Source organism: Equus caballus, chromosome 24, assembly GCF_041296265.1.
Source record: "Equus caballus isolate H_3958 breed thoroughbred chromosome 24, TB-T2T, whole genome shotgun sequence".
Taxonomy (NCBI): Eukaryota; Metazoa; Chordata; class Mammalia; order Perissodactyla; family Equidae; genus Equus; species Equus caballus.
This window is the reverse complement of record NC_091707.1, coordinates 19,553,785-19,570,322: the sequence shown is the minus strand read 5'-3', so window position 1 is coordinate 19,570,322 and position 16,538 is coordinate 19,553,785. Positions and strand designations below refer to the sequence as shown.

General features: G+C 37.0%; 1 protein-coding gene across 2 annotated transcripts in view; it reads left to right on the top strand.

Moving 5' to 3' along the window:
* Nucleotides 1–6,072, top strand: part of LOC102149276 (potassium channel subfamily K member 16) — a 31,885-nt gene extending 25,813 nt beyond the window's left edge. The window contains exons 6-8 of one of the 2 annotated variants that reach the window (XM_014735865.3): nucleotides 209–375; nucleotides 3,205–3,373; nucleotides 5,691–6,072. In XM_014735865.3, the coding sequence (XP_014591351.1) occupies nucleotides 209–375; nucleotides 3,205–3,373; nucleotides 5,691–5,935 (581 nt within the window). In that variant the 3' untranslated portion in view covers nucleotides 5,936–6,072. The remainder of the gene's footprint in view (nucleotides 1–208; nucleotides 376–3,204; nucleotides 3,374–5,690) is intronic. The other variant, XM_023627817.2, reaches the window with a different exon arrangement.
* Nucleotides 6,073–16,538: the final 10,466 nt, after the last annotated feature.

Genomic DNA, 16,538 nt, shown 5'->3' with positions numbered 1-16,538 from the left:
ATTTTTACACACTTCTAACTTTTCTGATCATCTCCTTAGGAGAAATTTCTGGATGTTAAATGACTCAATAGTACGTTTTGTTTTAAAAACTATGTGTACTGCTGGGGCTTTCATAATAAATATTGTCAACAATACAACACCAAAAGTGTGTGTTCCAGAGGGTATTAATGTTGAGTGGATATTAAATTCGCCTCTTCTCATCCATCAGGCTACGGGACAATTGCCCCCAGAACCCCCATGGGCCAGCTGTTCTGTGTCTTCTATGCTTTACTGGGGATCCCTCTCACTATCATCTTCCTGGAACTTGTGAGTAAAGCAATCTCACAACCACTTTCAGGACTTGGGAAATACCTTCAGAATATGGGAATCAAAGAGGTAATGTTTACTAAATGGTATTTTAAAATTTTCTTACATATGCTTGGATTCATAATCTTACAAAGAATAAGTACACAACCCTTAATAAATTCTTGTTAAATACAAGCTAAAAATAATCTGTATTATTATACGTATATGTACATGTATATACACACACACATATTTGGTATGCTTGCCCTATTTTTAGTGGAACTTCTAGATCGAGAAAAGGGTAATAATACCAAAATAACTACAGTGCTTTATTTTTCTTCTTCGGAGAATAGGAGTATTATTTCAAAGAATTCTTGTAGAATATTATGGTATAAATGCAGTTGCACAGGTGTGATTTTATTTGATTCCCTGAAGCGCTCTATGAGGTAAGTATGGTAAAACCTAACATCTAGATTTTCTAGAGGAAGTTATCAACTTGAATTCAATTCTTCTGATGCTAGAGTCTGAGCTCTTTTATCTCACAATTCCTTTCTTGACACTGCTAAGGGCAAGAAATTATTTAAGGCTACAGATTACAGAAGTATATAATTAGGAGAGGGTATTTGGAAAACTGTTAGACAAATGTGTCGAGTTGGGGCAAAGCAAAATAAAGATAGATGACATGGATGGATAGTCCATTCCTAATATTCCAGGCATCCCAGAAAGAGATATGCAGAGATGACAAGACCGGAAGATATTTGCTTTTATTACCAGGAGGGTTTGCACGAGGTAATCTTGTGAAGCAGGCTGAATTTTAGTAATAACCCTGCAGGACTAGCTCATCCAGTTTAAATAGATGACTGAGGCAGGGTGCTCCTCAGGACTTCCTCTTTGGATTCACACTCACTAGCTTAAGAGTAATAACTATAAGGCCAGCTCAATGTCTAAACAGCTTAGTCTAAGCCAGCTGCCCCAGGCCTTCTCAGGAAAGAGCAGTGCTGAGTAAGAGCAGATCCTGGCTGGTGCTACTTCCCCAGTCTCAAGGAAGTGAAGTCAGGAGAAAGAAAGTCCTGGGAGATTATTTGACCAGTTACTCCAAGATGGTGGTTAGTGAATGCTCTTGTACTTGACCCATTCCTACCAGCAATTCTCTCTTGCAGGTGGATTCTGGGAGAGGTGGAAAGAGGGGCAAAATCTTTGAGCATTCATTAGGGACCAAAAATCCTCTGTGAAATAGTTCAACCAGAGAAGTTTCTTTCTCCTTCAAGGAAGGAGATCACATAGCATCTAAAAAGATTTTGCCCATTTTGTTTTCCTGGGGCCACGTTATCAGTCCTTGCAATTATCTCTGGTATTAAAGATTTGGTCATTTCAGAAACTTAAGATCTCTTGGACTTTGCCTTCTAAAGCCAGCACAAGGCCGAGGTTGTACCTTATTACATGCTTATAAAGATGTCTAAACAACCTCATCAGACAGGGTCACTCAAGTTCACCAGATAATAGCATGACCCAAATAAAATTTTGTCAGTGATATAGAATGCTCTGAGCTTGCCACCACCATACAAAGTTAAACAAAAGGAGCTATTAACAGTGGTTCCCACAGAAAAGAAAATCCTCGATATCAATTTCCTCTTGTTCCCAAATCTCCTTAACAGTTCCAAAATATAAACTGGAAATCCTCTACCTGTTTCTTCCACTCTCCTCTAATTCCGCTCTCTCCTGCTCTGGGTGTGTTATATAGGTTGATAAGAAGCATCTGCAAAGTTGATCTGCAAAGTTGATAAGAAGTCTCTGTTCCCAAATCTCTGGAGAAACAAGATATATAAAAATTCTATAACATCAGCTCCATAGCCCACCAAATTTAGAAAGTACTGCAAATCCCACAATACAATGTAATCACTGAATCAGCATATTATATAAATGCTAAAATTTAAGGAAATATTTCTGAGATCCCTTTACCATAATAAGTCAAAAAAATATGTATAGCCCTTAGCATAGTGTCTGTCCCATATGAGGTACTCTATAAGTGAAAGTTTAAAACATGTTATTTCTAATATTGGTTTACCTGTCTGTCTCTCCTCCTCCCCCCAACAAAACTGTAATCTCTGTGTGAACAAACTGTCTTATTTTTACTTTGTACCTTGAGTACCTCCGATGGTACTTACTAATGGGAAAAACTCAGTAAACACTTGTTGAATGAATTTGAATTATACCACAACAAGCATTTAATCAATTAATATGATACAGAATTGTAAATGTAATATCCAGTTTTTAGATGGGAAAATACATTTATTTTTTGTTATAGTTTGAGGTGCTGAAATGTCTTTTAACAAAATATGATTCTTTTATTTGCCTCAAAAAGTTAATGTCCTGAACTTCCAGATGGTGACCGTCTATCCTACCCTTTTGCACAGCCAGTGGGACCCAGAGCTGGAAGTGGGAGTGAGCAGGTCACAGAGCAAATGAACATTGTAGTCGGAGACCTAGGCATGGCAGGAATGTAAATTGTTTTACATTAAAACTATGCAAAGTGCAACAAAATGCACGAAGAGAGAAAACTGAAATAAAGGGTCAAGAACAGAGATTCATAAGGAAGAAGATGGTTCAGTTGACAGAGCTGGGAAATACTCCTAGATGCAGAGGAAGTCTGCAAGTCAGAGTATGGTAGGATTCAGCACGCAAGCCCTTGGTCAGGAAAGGATCTGAAAGGGGCAAATGGTAGCTTAGTCAACCATAGCTCTCTGATGGCTGTTGGATTGATATTAACATCTTCCTTCTTTCTTTTCTTCCTTCCTTCCTCTTCCCTTCCCCCCTCTCCCTTCCCTTCCCCTTTTTTTCTCTCCCCTACCTTCCCTCCCATTCCTTCCTTCTTTCTTTCCTTCCTTCCTTCTTTCCTTCTCACTTTTTTCATTTTTTTAGGGACAAGTTAAAATTTGCATGCTCGTCTTTTTCTTGGTAACTGGACTCCTCATTTTCATCCTGCTACCACCACTAATTTTCACGCATACAGAGGGTTGGACTTATGAGGAAGGATTATATTTTGCATTCATTTCCTTAAGTACCATTGGGTTTGGTGACTATGTAATAGGTAAGTCAACTGATGTTATTAATCTTAGAATTGTATTAGCATTAATAGTCACCGAATCAACAGGATTGGAAGTAAAGTATAATTCAAAATATAGCATTTATCTATAGGAGTTAGGGTAGAGGTCAAAACTCCAGTCACCTGACAATCCACGAAAGAATCCAAAATAATTCCTTTCCATCAACGTTCTTTGTTCAGGCCACAGAGTAAATTGATTATAGGAAAATGGAACAGAGGAATTCTTTTCAAAGCATGTCACCACTTACTCATACAGGTATTCAAAGTTCATGTGAGATGAAAATAGTGAGTACAAAGGGTGAATCCCATGCAACATGTACTTTCAGTCCACTTTCACCTTGGAATAAATACACATCAGGAGGAAATAAAGACCCTCAGACATTAAGTGTTCATGTATATACCTAAATTCAACAGGAAAATATCCAAGAAGCCTTGTAAGAAGGATTATTTCTATAAGGTCTTTTTGTATTGGTGGGTTCTTTAAAGGAACAAAGCAAATTTCCAGGCTATACATTTTGGAAAACTTTTCCACTGATCTTGATTCATTTCTGCCTCGAATTAACATCATAATATCAGGCATTATTCTTACCATTAACATATTTTTTTAAAATTAGCCCAAAGAACATAGGCATAGCACCCAATTATGCATACATGCACACACCTCACACCTACGTAGAAGAATCAGTTTTCTACCACCATAAGCACAGAGCTAAGAAGCTGATCATTGATGTTTCATCTACTACGATCTATGCAGGTCAACTTGGACAAGCTACTTGACCAGTAGGATTCAATTTGATCTAATATAAAATAGCTGGGATGAGGGAAACTTTGAACTAGTTGATTTTTTTCTCCCAATCAACTAGCCACTCAACCAGTCTAGCGATGAGTATTTCTTGAGCCTTTCTTACCACATGAAAGTCTTGAGTGATTTGTGCTGGGGAATCAACATTGACTAAAACTTGGCTCCTATCTATAAGGAGCACACATTGGAGTGGGTAGGATGTAGACATATAAATAGATAATTACAATTCAGGCTACGATAAGCCATAAATGATAATAATATAATGTTAAATATATTAATAAATATATATAATATATATAAATAAATAAAATATATATAATAAATATAATGTTAAATGCAATTAAAACGTGTGCTTTTGCTGGATACCTATAGTTTATCCTGTGCTCCTTGGCAAGTCTTCACTGAAGGATATATAGTCTTTATTAGCAAATGCCAGAATGTGACCAGAGTTCTTATGGTTATTTACCTTTTGATACACAGTGTTAGTTTTAAGGATATTTGAGGCAAAAATAGTGTAAAGATTGAGAGAATGAAGCCAATGTTCATTGAGTTTCAATGTAGTGTGAGATGGTTGTCAGGATTATGGGTATTTTTTCTTTGTGTTTCTAGTTGTTATTTCAAATTACTTTTTACAATAAAAAGTTAAAAAAAAAATCTGGCATGTTTGTAGCCATAAAGAACAAATCAGTGGCAGAGTAGGAATGTATATTTGTGAATGGCTACATCATTTTTTTCCTTCTTCTTTTTTAAAGATTGGCACCTGAGCTAACAACTGTTGCCAATCTTTTATTTCTTTTCTTCTTCTCCCCAAAGCCCCCCAGTACATAGCTGTATATTCTAGTTGTGAGTGCCTCTGGTTGTGCTATGTGGGACGCCGCCTCAGCATGGCCTGACAAGCGGTGCAATGTCCATGCCCAGGATCTGAACCAGCAAAACCCTGGGCCGCCAAAGTGCACGACCTTAACCGCTTGGCCACGGGGCGGGCCCCACATCATTTTTTTTTTTAAAAAAATTTGAGTTTCTTTTAAAAGGCTCTTTTTTAAAAAAAGGTTTTTATATTTTATGTTAGTAAATCCTTAGCAGCAATGAAAGCAAAGAAATGGTCACATTAACGTATGTCTCAAAGTTTTATGGCACATCTGGACTCCAGCTCATGCTGTAAGATGTTCAGAATTCAGCTCAATAGATTTGCATAGATACTTTTGAAATCATACATAGAAATAGAGCTTTTTTCCCTTCACATAATAGATATGTTACAAAAAAGCTTAATGTAAACAAAATTTTGTAACTATAATCCCATATTCTCATTCAATATGATAGTCATTTCGGAAGTACTGCTTCTTAATTTCTGGTTGGCATTTAATAAACAGTGATTAGACTCTAAATGTAGACATTTTTATGAGTTTCCACTGGTCTGGTATAGTTTATGAGGGAGAAGAGAAGATCAGAGGCAAAAGTTATCTTCCAATGATTTAAACGTGATTTACTTTTTGCCTTTAGATACGTATCCCCCTCAGAAACATACACGACTTTACCCAGCAATAATAATACTTTGGTATACCTTTGGTCTTACTTGGATTACTCTTATGTTTGATTTGTTTTCAAAAATTTTGGAAAAAACTAAAAAAACCCTCACTTGCAATACGTTAAGTCAAACAGAAGAAACGTCGTCTACGAAAACTTCATTTTTCTGGGCTTTGAGTGAACAATCAGAGAGAGAGTCTCAAACTTCTCTTGTGAAATAAAAAAAGGGACATGATGATGCAGAAGAGAATAAATGTGTTTTCTTCATTAACCTGCCATCTGGGTCACATCCACAGTGAAGTTTTGTAATTCATATTTTATTTTGAATTATAATAAATAACTAATTAAAAATACAAAAGCCCAACTGTCATCATTGGACCTTTCATTTCAAAACCTTTCTTTATGTAATATTTGATACAATAAAAATAATTTATGCAATCGCATGTTAAAAAGAGCAATAAAATCCCATGAACCCACCATACAACTTGTGAAGTAGAAGTAACGAGAATATAATTGAAGCTAACTCTGTGCACATCCCCAGTCCATCCTCCTGGCTCCCCAGAGGCAACAGTCATATCCATCCACGTTGTTAGTGCATCATTACCAAGTTATTTTTTAAAATACTTACTCTACTTCTGCTCACACCAGAAGGGCATTTGACTTTCTATCATTCCATGTTTTCACTTTAACTTGATGTTGTCAGATTTAAAATTTTTGTCTGTGTAATGGGTATAAAATGCTATCTCACTGTAGTTTTGCTTTGGTTATTCTTGTTTACTATAGAGGATGAGCACCTTGTGTTTCTGGCTATTCTTATTCATTTGTTTGTTTTGTGTGAATTCCCTCTTCATGAATTTTGCCCATTTTTTCTACTCGTTATTTGTCTTCTATTTAGTAGTTTGTAGGAGTTATTTTCTTTTTAATAAATTCTGAATACGAATCTACTTTCAGTTATATTTATTGTAGATATCATATCCAGTTTGTGACTCATCTGTCCCATCTTTATGGTAGCTTTTGATAAACAGAAGCTCTTAATTAGAATGTAGTTCATCTTTTCTTTTATAACGACTACTTTTTCCATCTTGTTTTAGAAATCCTTCCACAACCCAAGGTGACAAAGCTATTTTCTGATTAATGTACTTAACCAAATTAATTGAGGACCTAACCTGTGTATGTGTCTTCCCTAAGCACTGTGAGGAATATGAAATGAAGATATAGTCACTGCCTGAATGGTAATTAAACACTGACTAATATTAGATACAGAAAATGAATGCCTTTTGTGTGCTAGTCACTGAGGTAAATGTATTAAAAACTAAAATGTATTGAGCACTTATATGCTAAGTATTTTGCATTTATCATTTTATCTAATCCTCACAATAACCTTAGAAGTAGGTAAATAATACCATTTTACAAATGAAGCAATAGATCTATGATAATTTGCCCAAGTCACTCAGAAAGTCTGATAGTGAACATAGTTCATTCAAGCATAGCAGTGTCCCCAACTCATCTTTTATATACTGTAAGAAAAATATGAAATAATCCAAATAAATTTAGCATTTACATTTTGAAGACCTAGGTACAGAGCACAGATTTATGTCTTCTAGTGTTCACATGCCATTTATATAAATAAATGAATACCATAATTAGGATCAAAGTACGTTGGGATCAAAGAAGGAGAAGCCTAGGTTATAGCTAAAGAGAATCAGAGTCAGCATCAACAAGAAGGTGACAGTGAGCTGAGTCAGGATGGCTGAAGAAGAGTCTAGTAGGTGGAGAAGGCTGGGAAGGTTGGAGGCAAAGGCCTAAGGCTTGATAGTGCCTAGAAAAGGGAAGACTGAGAAGAGAGCAGTAGGGCAAGACATGAGGTTGAGAACACAAGGAGGTTTGATGGCTACAGAATGGAGCTGCATCTTGGGTAGAAAGAGGATTCATGGGGGACTGAAGAGTGTGGATGGGATAAGACTGAGCTGAAACAGTTCAGGAGAGAAGAAAAACTCTGAAGGTTTTGTGATGCTCAGAGTCTGTTAATCACAAGGACAGTTTCCTCATGTTGGCCACTGGATGGATGTGGTAATAATGGGGAGCAAGAACTAGTCATTCATAAGGTTCCAAATGGAACTGTGGAGTGGGTAAAAATTTAGACAGGCTCAAAAAGTCCACTCAGGTGAAGTTCTTAAAGATGAATGAGTCATTGCCCAGTATTGTGCTGGAGAAGAAGCCAAGGCCTTCATCTTTTGGTATAACTGCTTGAGTGAGAGATCTGGCCAGATAACATCTACCACGGTTTCGGGTTTTTCCTCATTGGGCAGGGGACAGCTTCAGCACGGTGTCATGAATAACTTGGAAAGTTCTCACACAGTCTGTGAAGACTGAGAGAGGTGGCTGTTTTGCTTAATGCACAGATATCAATGCAAAGAGTCAAGAAAACAAAGAAACAAGGAAACACCTCCCAAACAAAATTACAAGGTAAATCTCCAGAAACTGACTTTAGTGAAATGGAGATAGAAGATTTATCTGACAGAGAATTCAAGATAACTATTATAAAGATGCTCTTCATGATCAGGAGAACAATGCATGAATAAAGTGACAACTTCAACAGAGAGAGAAAATATGAAAAAGTACCAAACAGAAATCATGGAGCAATAACTGAAATAAAAAGTTCACTAGAGAGGTTCACCATACTAAAACAAGCAGAAGAAAGGCTCAGAAAACTTGAAGATCAGTCATTGGAAATTATCCAGTCAGAGAAGAAAAAAGAATGAAAAATACTGAAGAAAGCTTAAGGAACATATGGGACACCATCAAGGAGATCAATATATGCATTATGGAAGTTCCAGAGGAGAAGAGTGAGAGAAAAAGGGGCAGAAATCTCATTAAAGAAATAATGACTGAAAACTTCCCAAATTTGGGGAAGGAAATGGATATTCAGACCTAGGAAGCCAAACAGTATCTAATATGAAGAATCCAAAGAAATTCACATCTAGACACATTATAATCAAATTATCAAAAGTCAAAGAAATTTTTTTTTAATTATTTAACAATTATTATTTAATAAAGACATTACCACTGACATACATCTTAGAAATGTGTGAAAGAAGTTGATGAATGCTATTTGGAAGGATGGGCAAGAGAGATTCAAGAGCAGGGCTCTATGTAAAGAAAAATGCATTTTAGTTTATCTCACCCCTTTTAATTTAGAAAAATTCATGCTTAATATGTCCATAATCATTTTTTTCTGTGATGATAACAACTAAGATCTACCCTCAAAGAGAGAATTTTGGAAGCAGCAAGAGACAAGCAACTTGTCACAGACAAGGTTAACCCTATGAGACCATCAGCAGATTTCTCAGCAGAAGCAATGCAGGCCAAAGAGAGTGGGAGGATGTATTCAAAGTGCTGAAAGAAAAAAACTACTAACCAAGAATACTATACTTGGCAAAACCATCCTTCAAAAATGACAGATAAAAATCTTTCCCAGGCAAACAAAAGCTAAGGGAGTTCATCACCACTACATCTGCCTTACAAGAAATGCTAAAGGAAGTTCTTCAAGTAGAAATGAAAGGATTCTAAACAGTAACACAAAAGCATATGAAAGTACAAAACTTGCTGATAAAGGTAAATAAAAGACAAAGACAGAATAATGTAATATTGTAATGGTGGTGGGTAAATCACTTTTAATTTCAGTATAAAAGTTAAAAGAAGAGCCAGCCTGGTGACATAGTGGTTAAGTTTGTGCACTCTGCTTTGGCAGCCCAGGATTCACAGGTTCAGATCCCGGGTGTAGACCTACACACCGCTCATCAAGCCACGCTGTGGTGGTGTCCCACATACAAAATAGAAGAAGATTGGCACAGATGTTAGCTCAGCAACAATCTTCCTCAAGCAAAAATAGGAAGATTGGCAACAGACATTAGCTCAGGGCCAAACTTCCCCTCCAAAAAAAAAGTTAAAAGACCTAAGTATTAATAACTATAACCATAAAAATGTGCTAATGGATACACAGCAAAAAAAGATGTAAATTGTAATATCAATAACAAAGTGTGTTGGGGGTAAGTAAAAGTGTAGAGTTTTCGTGTGCAATTGAAGTGAAGTTGTTATCCCCATACTATAACCGTAAGTTGTTTTATGTAAACCCCATGATAACTACAAAGAAAATACCTATAGAAGATGCACAAAAGAAAAGAGAAAGAAATCAAAGCATATTAATGCAACAGATCAGCAAAACACAAAAGAAGACAGCAAGAGGAAAAGAGTAACAAAAGAACTATGAGACAGAAAGAAAACAGATAACAAAAAGGGCAATAGGAAGTTACTCCCTGTCTATAATTATTTTAAAGGTAAATGGATTATACTCCTCAATCAGAAGACATAGACAACTAAATGGATAAAAAAACCCAAACAATATTTAAGTACAGTCATGTGCCCCATAATGATGTTTTGGTCAATGACGGACTGCACATATGATGGTGGTCCCATAAGATCAGTACCATATAGGCTAGGTGTGTAGTAGGCTATACCATCTAGGTTTGTATAAGTACATTCTATGATGTTTGCAAAGTGATGAAATTGCCTAATGACTCATTTCTCAGAATGTATCCTTGTTGTTAAGAAACACATGGCTGTATATCCTGTATACAAGAGACTCACTTTAGATAAAGCAAGCATTGACAGAACTGAAGGGAGAAACAGATATCAATGCAATCATAGCAGGAGACTTCAAAACACCACAGTCAATAATGGATAGACCATCCAAACTGAAAATCAATATGGAAACAGTGGACTTGAACAACACTATAGACCAAATGAGCCTAAAAGATATAAACAGAACATTCCATCCAACAGACTATATATTCTTCTCAAGAACATGTGGAACAGTCTCTAGGACAGATCATGTGTTAGGTCATGAAACAAGTCTTAATAAATTTAAGAAAATTAAAATCATACCAAGTATATTTTCCAACCATAGTGGAATGAAACCAGAAACCAATAGCAGAAAGAAAGCTGGAAAATTCACAAATACATAGAAATTGAATAACACACTCCTGAACAACCAATGGGTCAAAGAAGAAATCAAAAGGAAATTAGAAAATATCTTGAGACAAATGAAAAACTAAAACACAACACACCAAATCTTATGAGAAGTTGCAAAATAGTACTAAGAAGGAAGTTTATAATAAGCGTCTACATCAAAAAAAGAATGATCTCCAATAAACAACCCAACTTTATACTTCAAGGAACTAGAAAAAGTAGAACTAAGCCCAAAGTTAGAAAAAGGAAAGAAATAATACAGATTAGAACATAAGTAAATAAAGGATACAAAAATAGAAATTGAGTTGACTTTTGAAAAAAGATTTTAAAAAATTGGCAAACCTTCAGTTAGATTAACTTAGAAAAAAGACAGAAGACTCAAATAATTACAATGGGAAATGAAAGAAGAGACATTACAACTGATGCCACGGAAATGAAAAGCTTCATAACGGACTACTGTGAACAATTATACGCCAACAAATTGGGTAACTTAGAAGAAACAGATAATTTCCTACAAACATACAACCTACCAAGACAATCATTAAGAAACTAGAAGATATGAACAGATCTATGTGAGTAAGGAGATTGACACGGTAATCAAAAGATTCCTTACAAAGTAAAGCCCAGGACCAGATGGCGTCATGAGTGAATTCTACCAAACATCTAGAGAAGAGTTAATACTAATCCTTCCCAATTTTTTCCAAAAAATTGAAGAGGAGGGAATACCTCTAAATTCATTTTTATGAGGTCAGCATTACCCTGACACCAAAGCCAGACGAAGACACAACAAGTAAAGAAAACTACAGGCCAATATGCCTGATGAACACAGATGCAAACATCCTCCTTGTTGAGTTTAGCAAACTAAATTCAACAGCATGTTAAAAGGATCATATACCATGACCAAGTGAGATTTATCCCCGGGATGCAATGATGGTCAAACATATCAAAATCAATTAATGTGATATAACACATTAACAGAATGAACATTAAAAACCACATAGTCATCTCAATAGATGCAGAAAAATTATTTGACAAAATTCAACACCCTTTCATGACAAAAACTCTCAACAAACTAGGATGAAAGGAAATTACCTCAGCATCATAAAGGTCATATATGAAAAGCCCACAGCTAACATCATACTCAATGGTGAAAAACCAAAAGATTTTCCTCTAAGAGCAAGGACAAGGCATAGATGCCCATTCTTGCCATTTCTACTCAACACAGTACTGGAAGTGCTAGCCAGAGCAATTAGGCAAGGAAAAGAAAGAAAAGGCATTCAAACAGAAAAGAAGAAACAAAATTATCTGTTTCCAGCTGCTGTGATATTATATATTGAAAATCCTCAAGATTCCACAGAAAACTTTTAGAACCAATAAACAAATTCAGTAAAGTTGCAGGATAGAAAATCAATACACAAATATCTGTTGCATTTACACATACTAATGAAGGATTATCTAAAACGTAAATTAAGAGAACAATCCCATTTACAATTGCATCAAAAAGAATAAAATACTTAGAAATAAACTTAAATAAGGAGGTGAAAGACTTATACACTGAAAACTACAAAACACTGATGAAAGAAATTAAAGAACACAAATGGAAAGACATCTCATGTTTATAGGTTGGAAGACAATAATGTTAAAATGTTCGTACTATCCAAAATGATCTACAGATCCAATGCAATCTCTATCAAAATCCCAATGGCATTTTTTATAGAAATAGAAAAAAAAATTCTAAAATTCATAAAGAACCACAGAGGACCTCCAAAGAGCCAAAACAATCTTAAGAAAGAATGAAACTGGAGACATCACATGTCATGATTTCAAAATACAGATCAGAATGGGAGAAAATATTTACAAATCATATATATGTATACACATATGTATATATATATATATTTTGTGCGTGTGTATGAGGAAGATTGGCCCTGAGCTATCTGTTGCCAATCTTCCTCTTTTTTCTTTTCTCCCCAGAGATCCAGTACCTAGTTGTATATCCTAGTTGTAGGTCATTCTAGTTCTTCTGTGTGGGATGCTGGCACAGCATGGTTTGTTGAGTGGTGTGTAGGTCTGCACCCAGGATCTGAACTGGTGAGCCCCAGACCGCTGAACCAGAGTGCACAAACTTAACCACTCAGTCATGGGACTGGCCCCCACAAATCATATATTTGATAAGTGGTTAGAACCTCAAATATGTTAGAAATTCCTTCAACTCAACAGCAATAAATAAACAAATAACCTTATTTTTAAAAACTGGCAAAGGACTTGGATGGATATTTCTTTAAAGAAGTCAAATGACCAACAGGTATTTGAAAAGATGCTCAACATCACTAAATGCAAATCAAAACCACAATGAGATACCACCTCACACCTGTTAGGATGGCTATTATAAAAAAAAAAAAAAAAAAAGATGGACTGGCCCCATGGCCAAGTGGTTAAGTTCATGCTCTCTGCTTTGTCGGGCCAGGGCTTCGCCAGTTTGGATCCTAGATGTGGACATGGCACTGCTCGTCAGGCCATGCTGAGGCAGCATCCCACATGCCACAACTAGAAGGACCCACAAGTAAAATACACAGCTGTGTACTGAGGGGACTTGGGGGAGAATAAGGAAAAATAATAAAATTAAATTAAATTAAAAAGATAATAAATGTTAGCCAGGATGTGGAGAGATTGGAACCTTTCTACACTATTAGAAGTGTGAAATATTGTAGACTCTGGGGGAAACAATATGCAGGTTCCCCCAAAATAAAAATAGAAATACCACATGATTCAGTAATCCCACTTCAGGGTATCTATCCAAAAGAAGTGAAATCAGGATCTTGGAGAGATATTTTCACTGTTCTGAACTGATAGGTTAATTGCAGCATAATAACGTGAATTGTCAATAATAATAATTGTGCAGCATAATAATTGTGAGTACACAATAGCCAAGATGTGGAATCAAGCTAAATGTTCATTGATAGATGACTAGATGAAGAAAATGTATTTCATATATATATGTATATACATATATATACCATAGTATATTATTCATATATGTGAACATATATACATATACAATAGAATATGGTTCATTTATATGTGAATACATATACAATATATATATAGTATATATACTATATATATATTGTATATACACAATAGAATATTATTCAGACTTAAAAAACAAGGAAATCCTACCATATGTGACAACATGGATGAACCTTGAAGACATTATGTTGAGTGAAATTAGCCAGTCACAGAAGGACAAATACAGCATGATTCTACTTGTATGAGCTATCTAAAGTAGTCAAACACATTGAAGCAGAGAGTAGAATAGAATGGTGGTTGCCAGAGGCTGGAGGGGGAAATGGTGAGTTGCTAGTCAATAGGTATAAAGTTTCAGTTACGCAATATGATTAAGTTCTAAAGATTTGCTGGACAACAGTGTGCTGTATTTAATAATACTGTATTTGACACTTAGACTTTTGTTAAGAGTAGATCTCGTGTTAAGTGTTCTTAACACTGCAAAAAAATAGACCTCAAGGAGGAGCATCATGGCAGAGCGAGGTGTTCCCCTTGCTTCTCCCCTCCAAGTTACCCACAGACCAACAAAGGAGTCCCTGCACAGCACACCAGAAGACCTGAGAGATCCGTACATCTGAACATCTGAAGGTGGGTGGACTGGACCTCCTGGAGGCAATGGAACTAGGGGAGCAGTAGTGGGAGCTTCTGAGACCAAAGGCCACAGGGACTGTGTAATGCCTGTGAATAGAGGCCCCAGGAACCCAGGCAGCCCACAATCCTGGGGGAGCCAGAAACTGCTGCAGGCAGGTGATCGGATGTCTGGGAACTGCGATGATACCTGACCCAGCCCGCTCCTTCTCTCCTGGCGGTGGTGCCTTTGACCTAGGTCATCACAGCAGTGGAAGTTGCATCCAAGACCCTGATAGCCCCTGGCAGTAGCAGCAGTGCCCATGACCTGAGGTTCCAGGAACCATACAAATGCCTAGTACCAGAGGTTTCACAAACCCTGGAAGTAACTGTGACCGGGGTACCCCTCCTCTCAGGGTGGTGGTGGTGTAGCCTACAATCCAAGCCCATGTGGCAGCTGCAGTGACACCTGCAAACCCAGCATCTCCAGCAGTGGTGGTGCCAGCACACCTATAAAACCCAGGAGCAGCAGTGCAGGAGGTGGATGCAGCAGCAGCACCCAAGCCCATAGAGAGCTTGCAGAGAGCCAGGTAATGGCAACTGTGGAGGCTATGACACCAATCCCCACCCCACCTACAGCAGCACCAGCAACTTCATCCACCCTACCCGTAGTAATGGCACCTGCAGACCCAACAAACCCAGACATGAAAGAGGAGCCTGTGACTCCAGCTCCTGCCCCACTCTACCCCACCCCCTGCTACACTGGGGGAACTCAGGACCCGGGAAGCCTGGGAAACAGCAGAGGTATGTGCCAGCCTGGTGACCCTGTGGTGACACCTGTGACTGCAGTGACATCGTAAGCAGCAAAGCATCAGTAACCTCAGAGACACAAGCACTGCAACAAAAGCATTGATGACACCTCTGCAGAGGCAGTGGAGGGTGGAAAGTGCAGGCTCAGGGCCAGTCTTCCTCAGCAAAAAGAGGAGGATTGGCAGCAGATGTTAGCTCAGGGCTAAACTTCCTCAAAAAAAAAAAAAAAGAAAATATTGAAAGATAAAAGCTGTCAGCTGAGAATACTCTATCCAGCAAAGATATCTTTCAAATATGAAGGAGAAAGAAAGGGTTTCCCAGACAAACAAAAGCTGAGGGAGTTCATGACCACTAGATCTGCCTTACAAGAAGTCTTGAAAAGAGCTCTCTTACTCAAAACAAAAAGGCAAAAGTATACAAAAACATAAAAGTAAAAGGGAAAAAAAGCACTAAAAATAAGTATAACCACTTCAATTTAGTAACAAACTCACAATACAAAAAGGGACAATGTGTGACAACAAAAACATACAAAGGGAAAAGGAGAAGGACAAAACCTGCATGGGCAAATGGAGATAAGATGCTAGCAGCAGAAAAAGGCCTATCCCAGCCATGATATCTTTTATATAATTGTCAAGGTAGCCACAAAAGAAAGATTTGGAGCAGTGTCACAAAAAATAAAAAAAGAGAAAACTGAGAAACACATCACAGAAAACCACCAAACTGAAATGGCAGACAGAAACACAAGGAAAAAGAAACAATGGAAATACAGAGCAACCAGGAAACAAAAGATAAAATGGCAATATTAAGTCCTCACATATCAATGATCACCCAAAATGTAAATAGGTTGAATTCACCAGTTAAAGGACACAGATTGGCTAGATGGGTTAAAAAACAAGACCCAAAAATATGCTGCCTCCAGGAGATCCATCTTAGCTCTAAAGACAAACATAGGTTCAAAATGAAGTGATGGAAGATGATATTTCAAGCAAATGGTAACCAAAAGAAAGTGGCTATAGCCAGACTTGCATCAGACAAAATAGACTTCAAGTGAAAAAATATAATGAGACAAAAATTGACATTATGTAATGATAAAGGGGACAATTCACCAAGAAGACACAACACTTACAAATATATATGCATCTAACGTAGAACCACCAAAGTATACTACTACCAAAGGCAACTACTAAAAAACCTAAAGGGAGAAATTGACAGCAACACAATACTCGTAGGGGACTTTAATACCCCAGTAACATCAATGGATAGATCATCCAGACAGAAAGTCAGCAAGAAAATATTGATCTTAAATGAAACACTAGACCAGATGGACTTAATAGATATATATAGAACATTCCA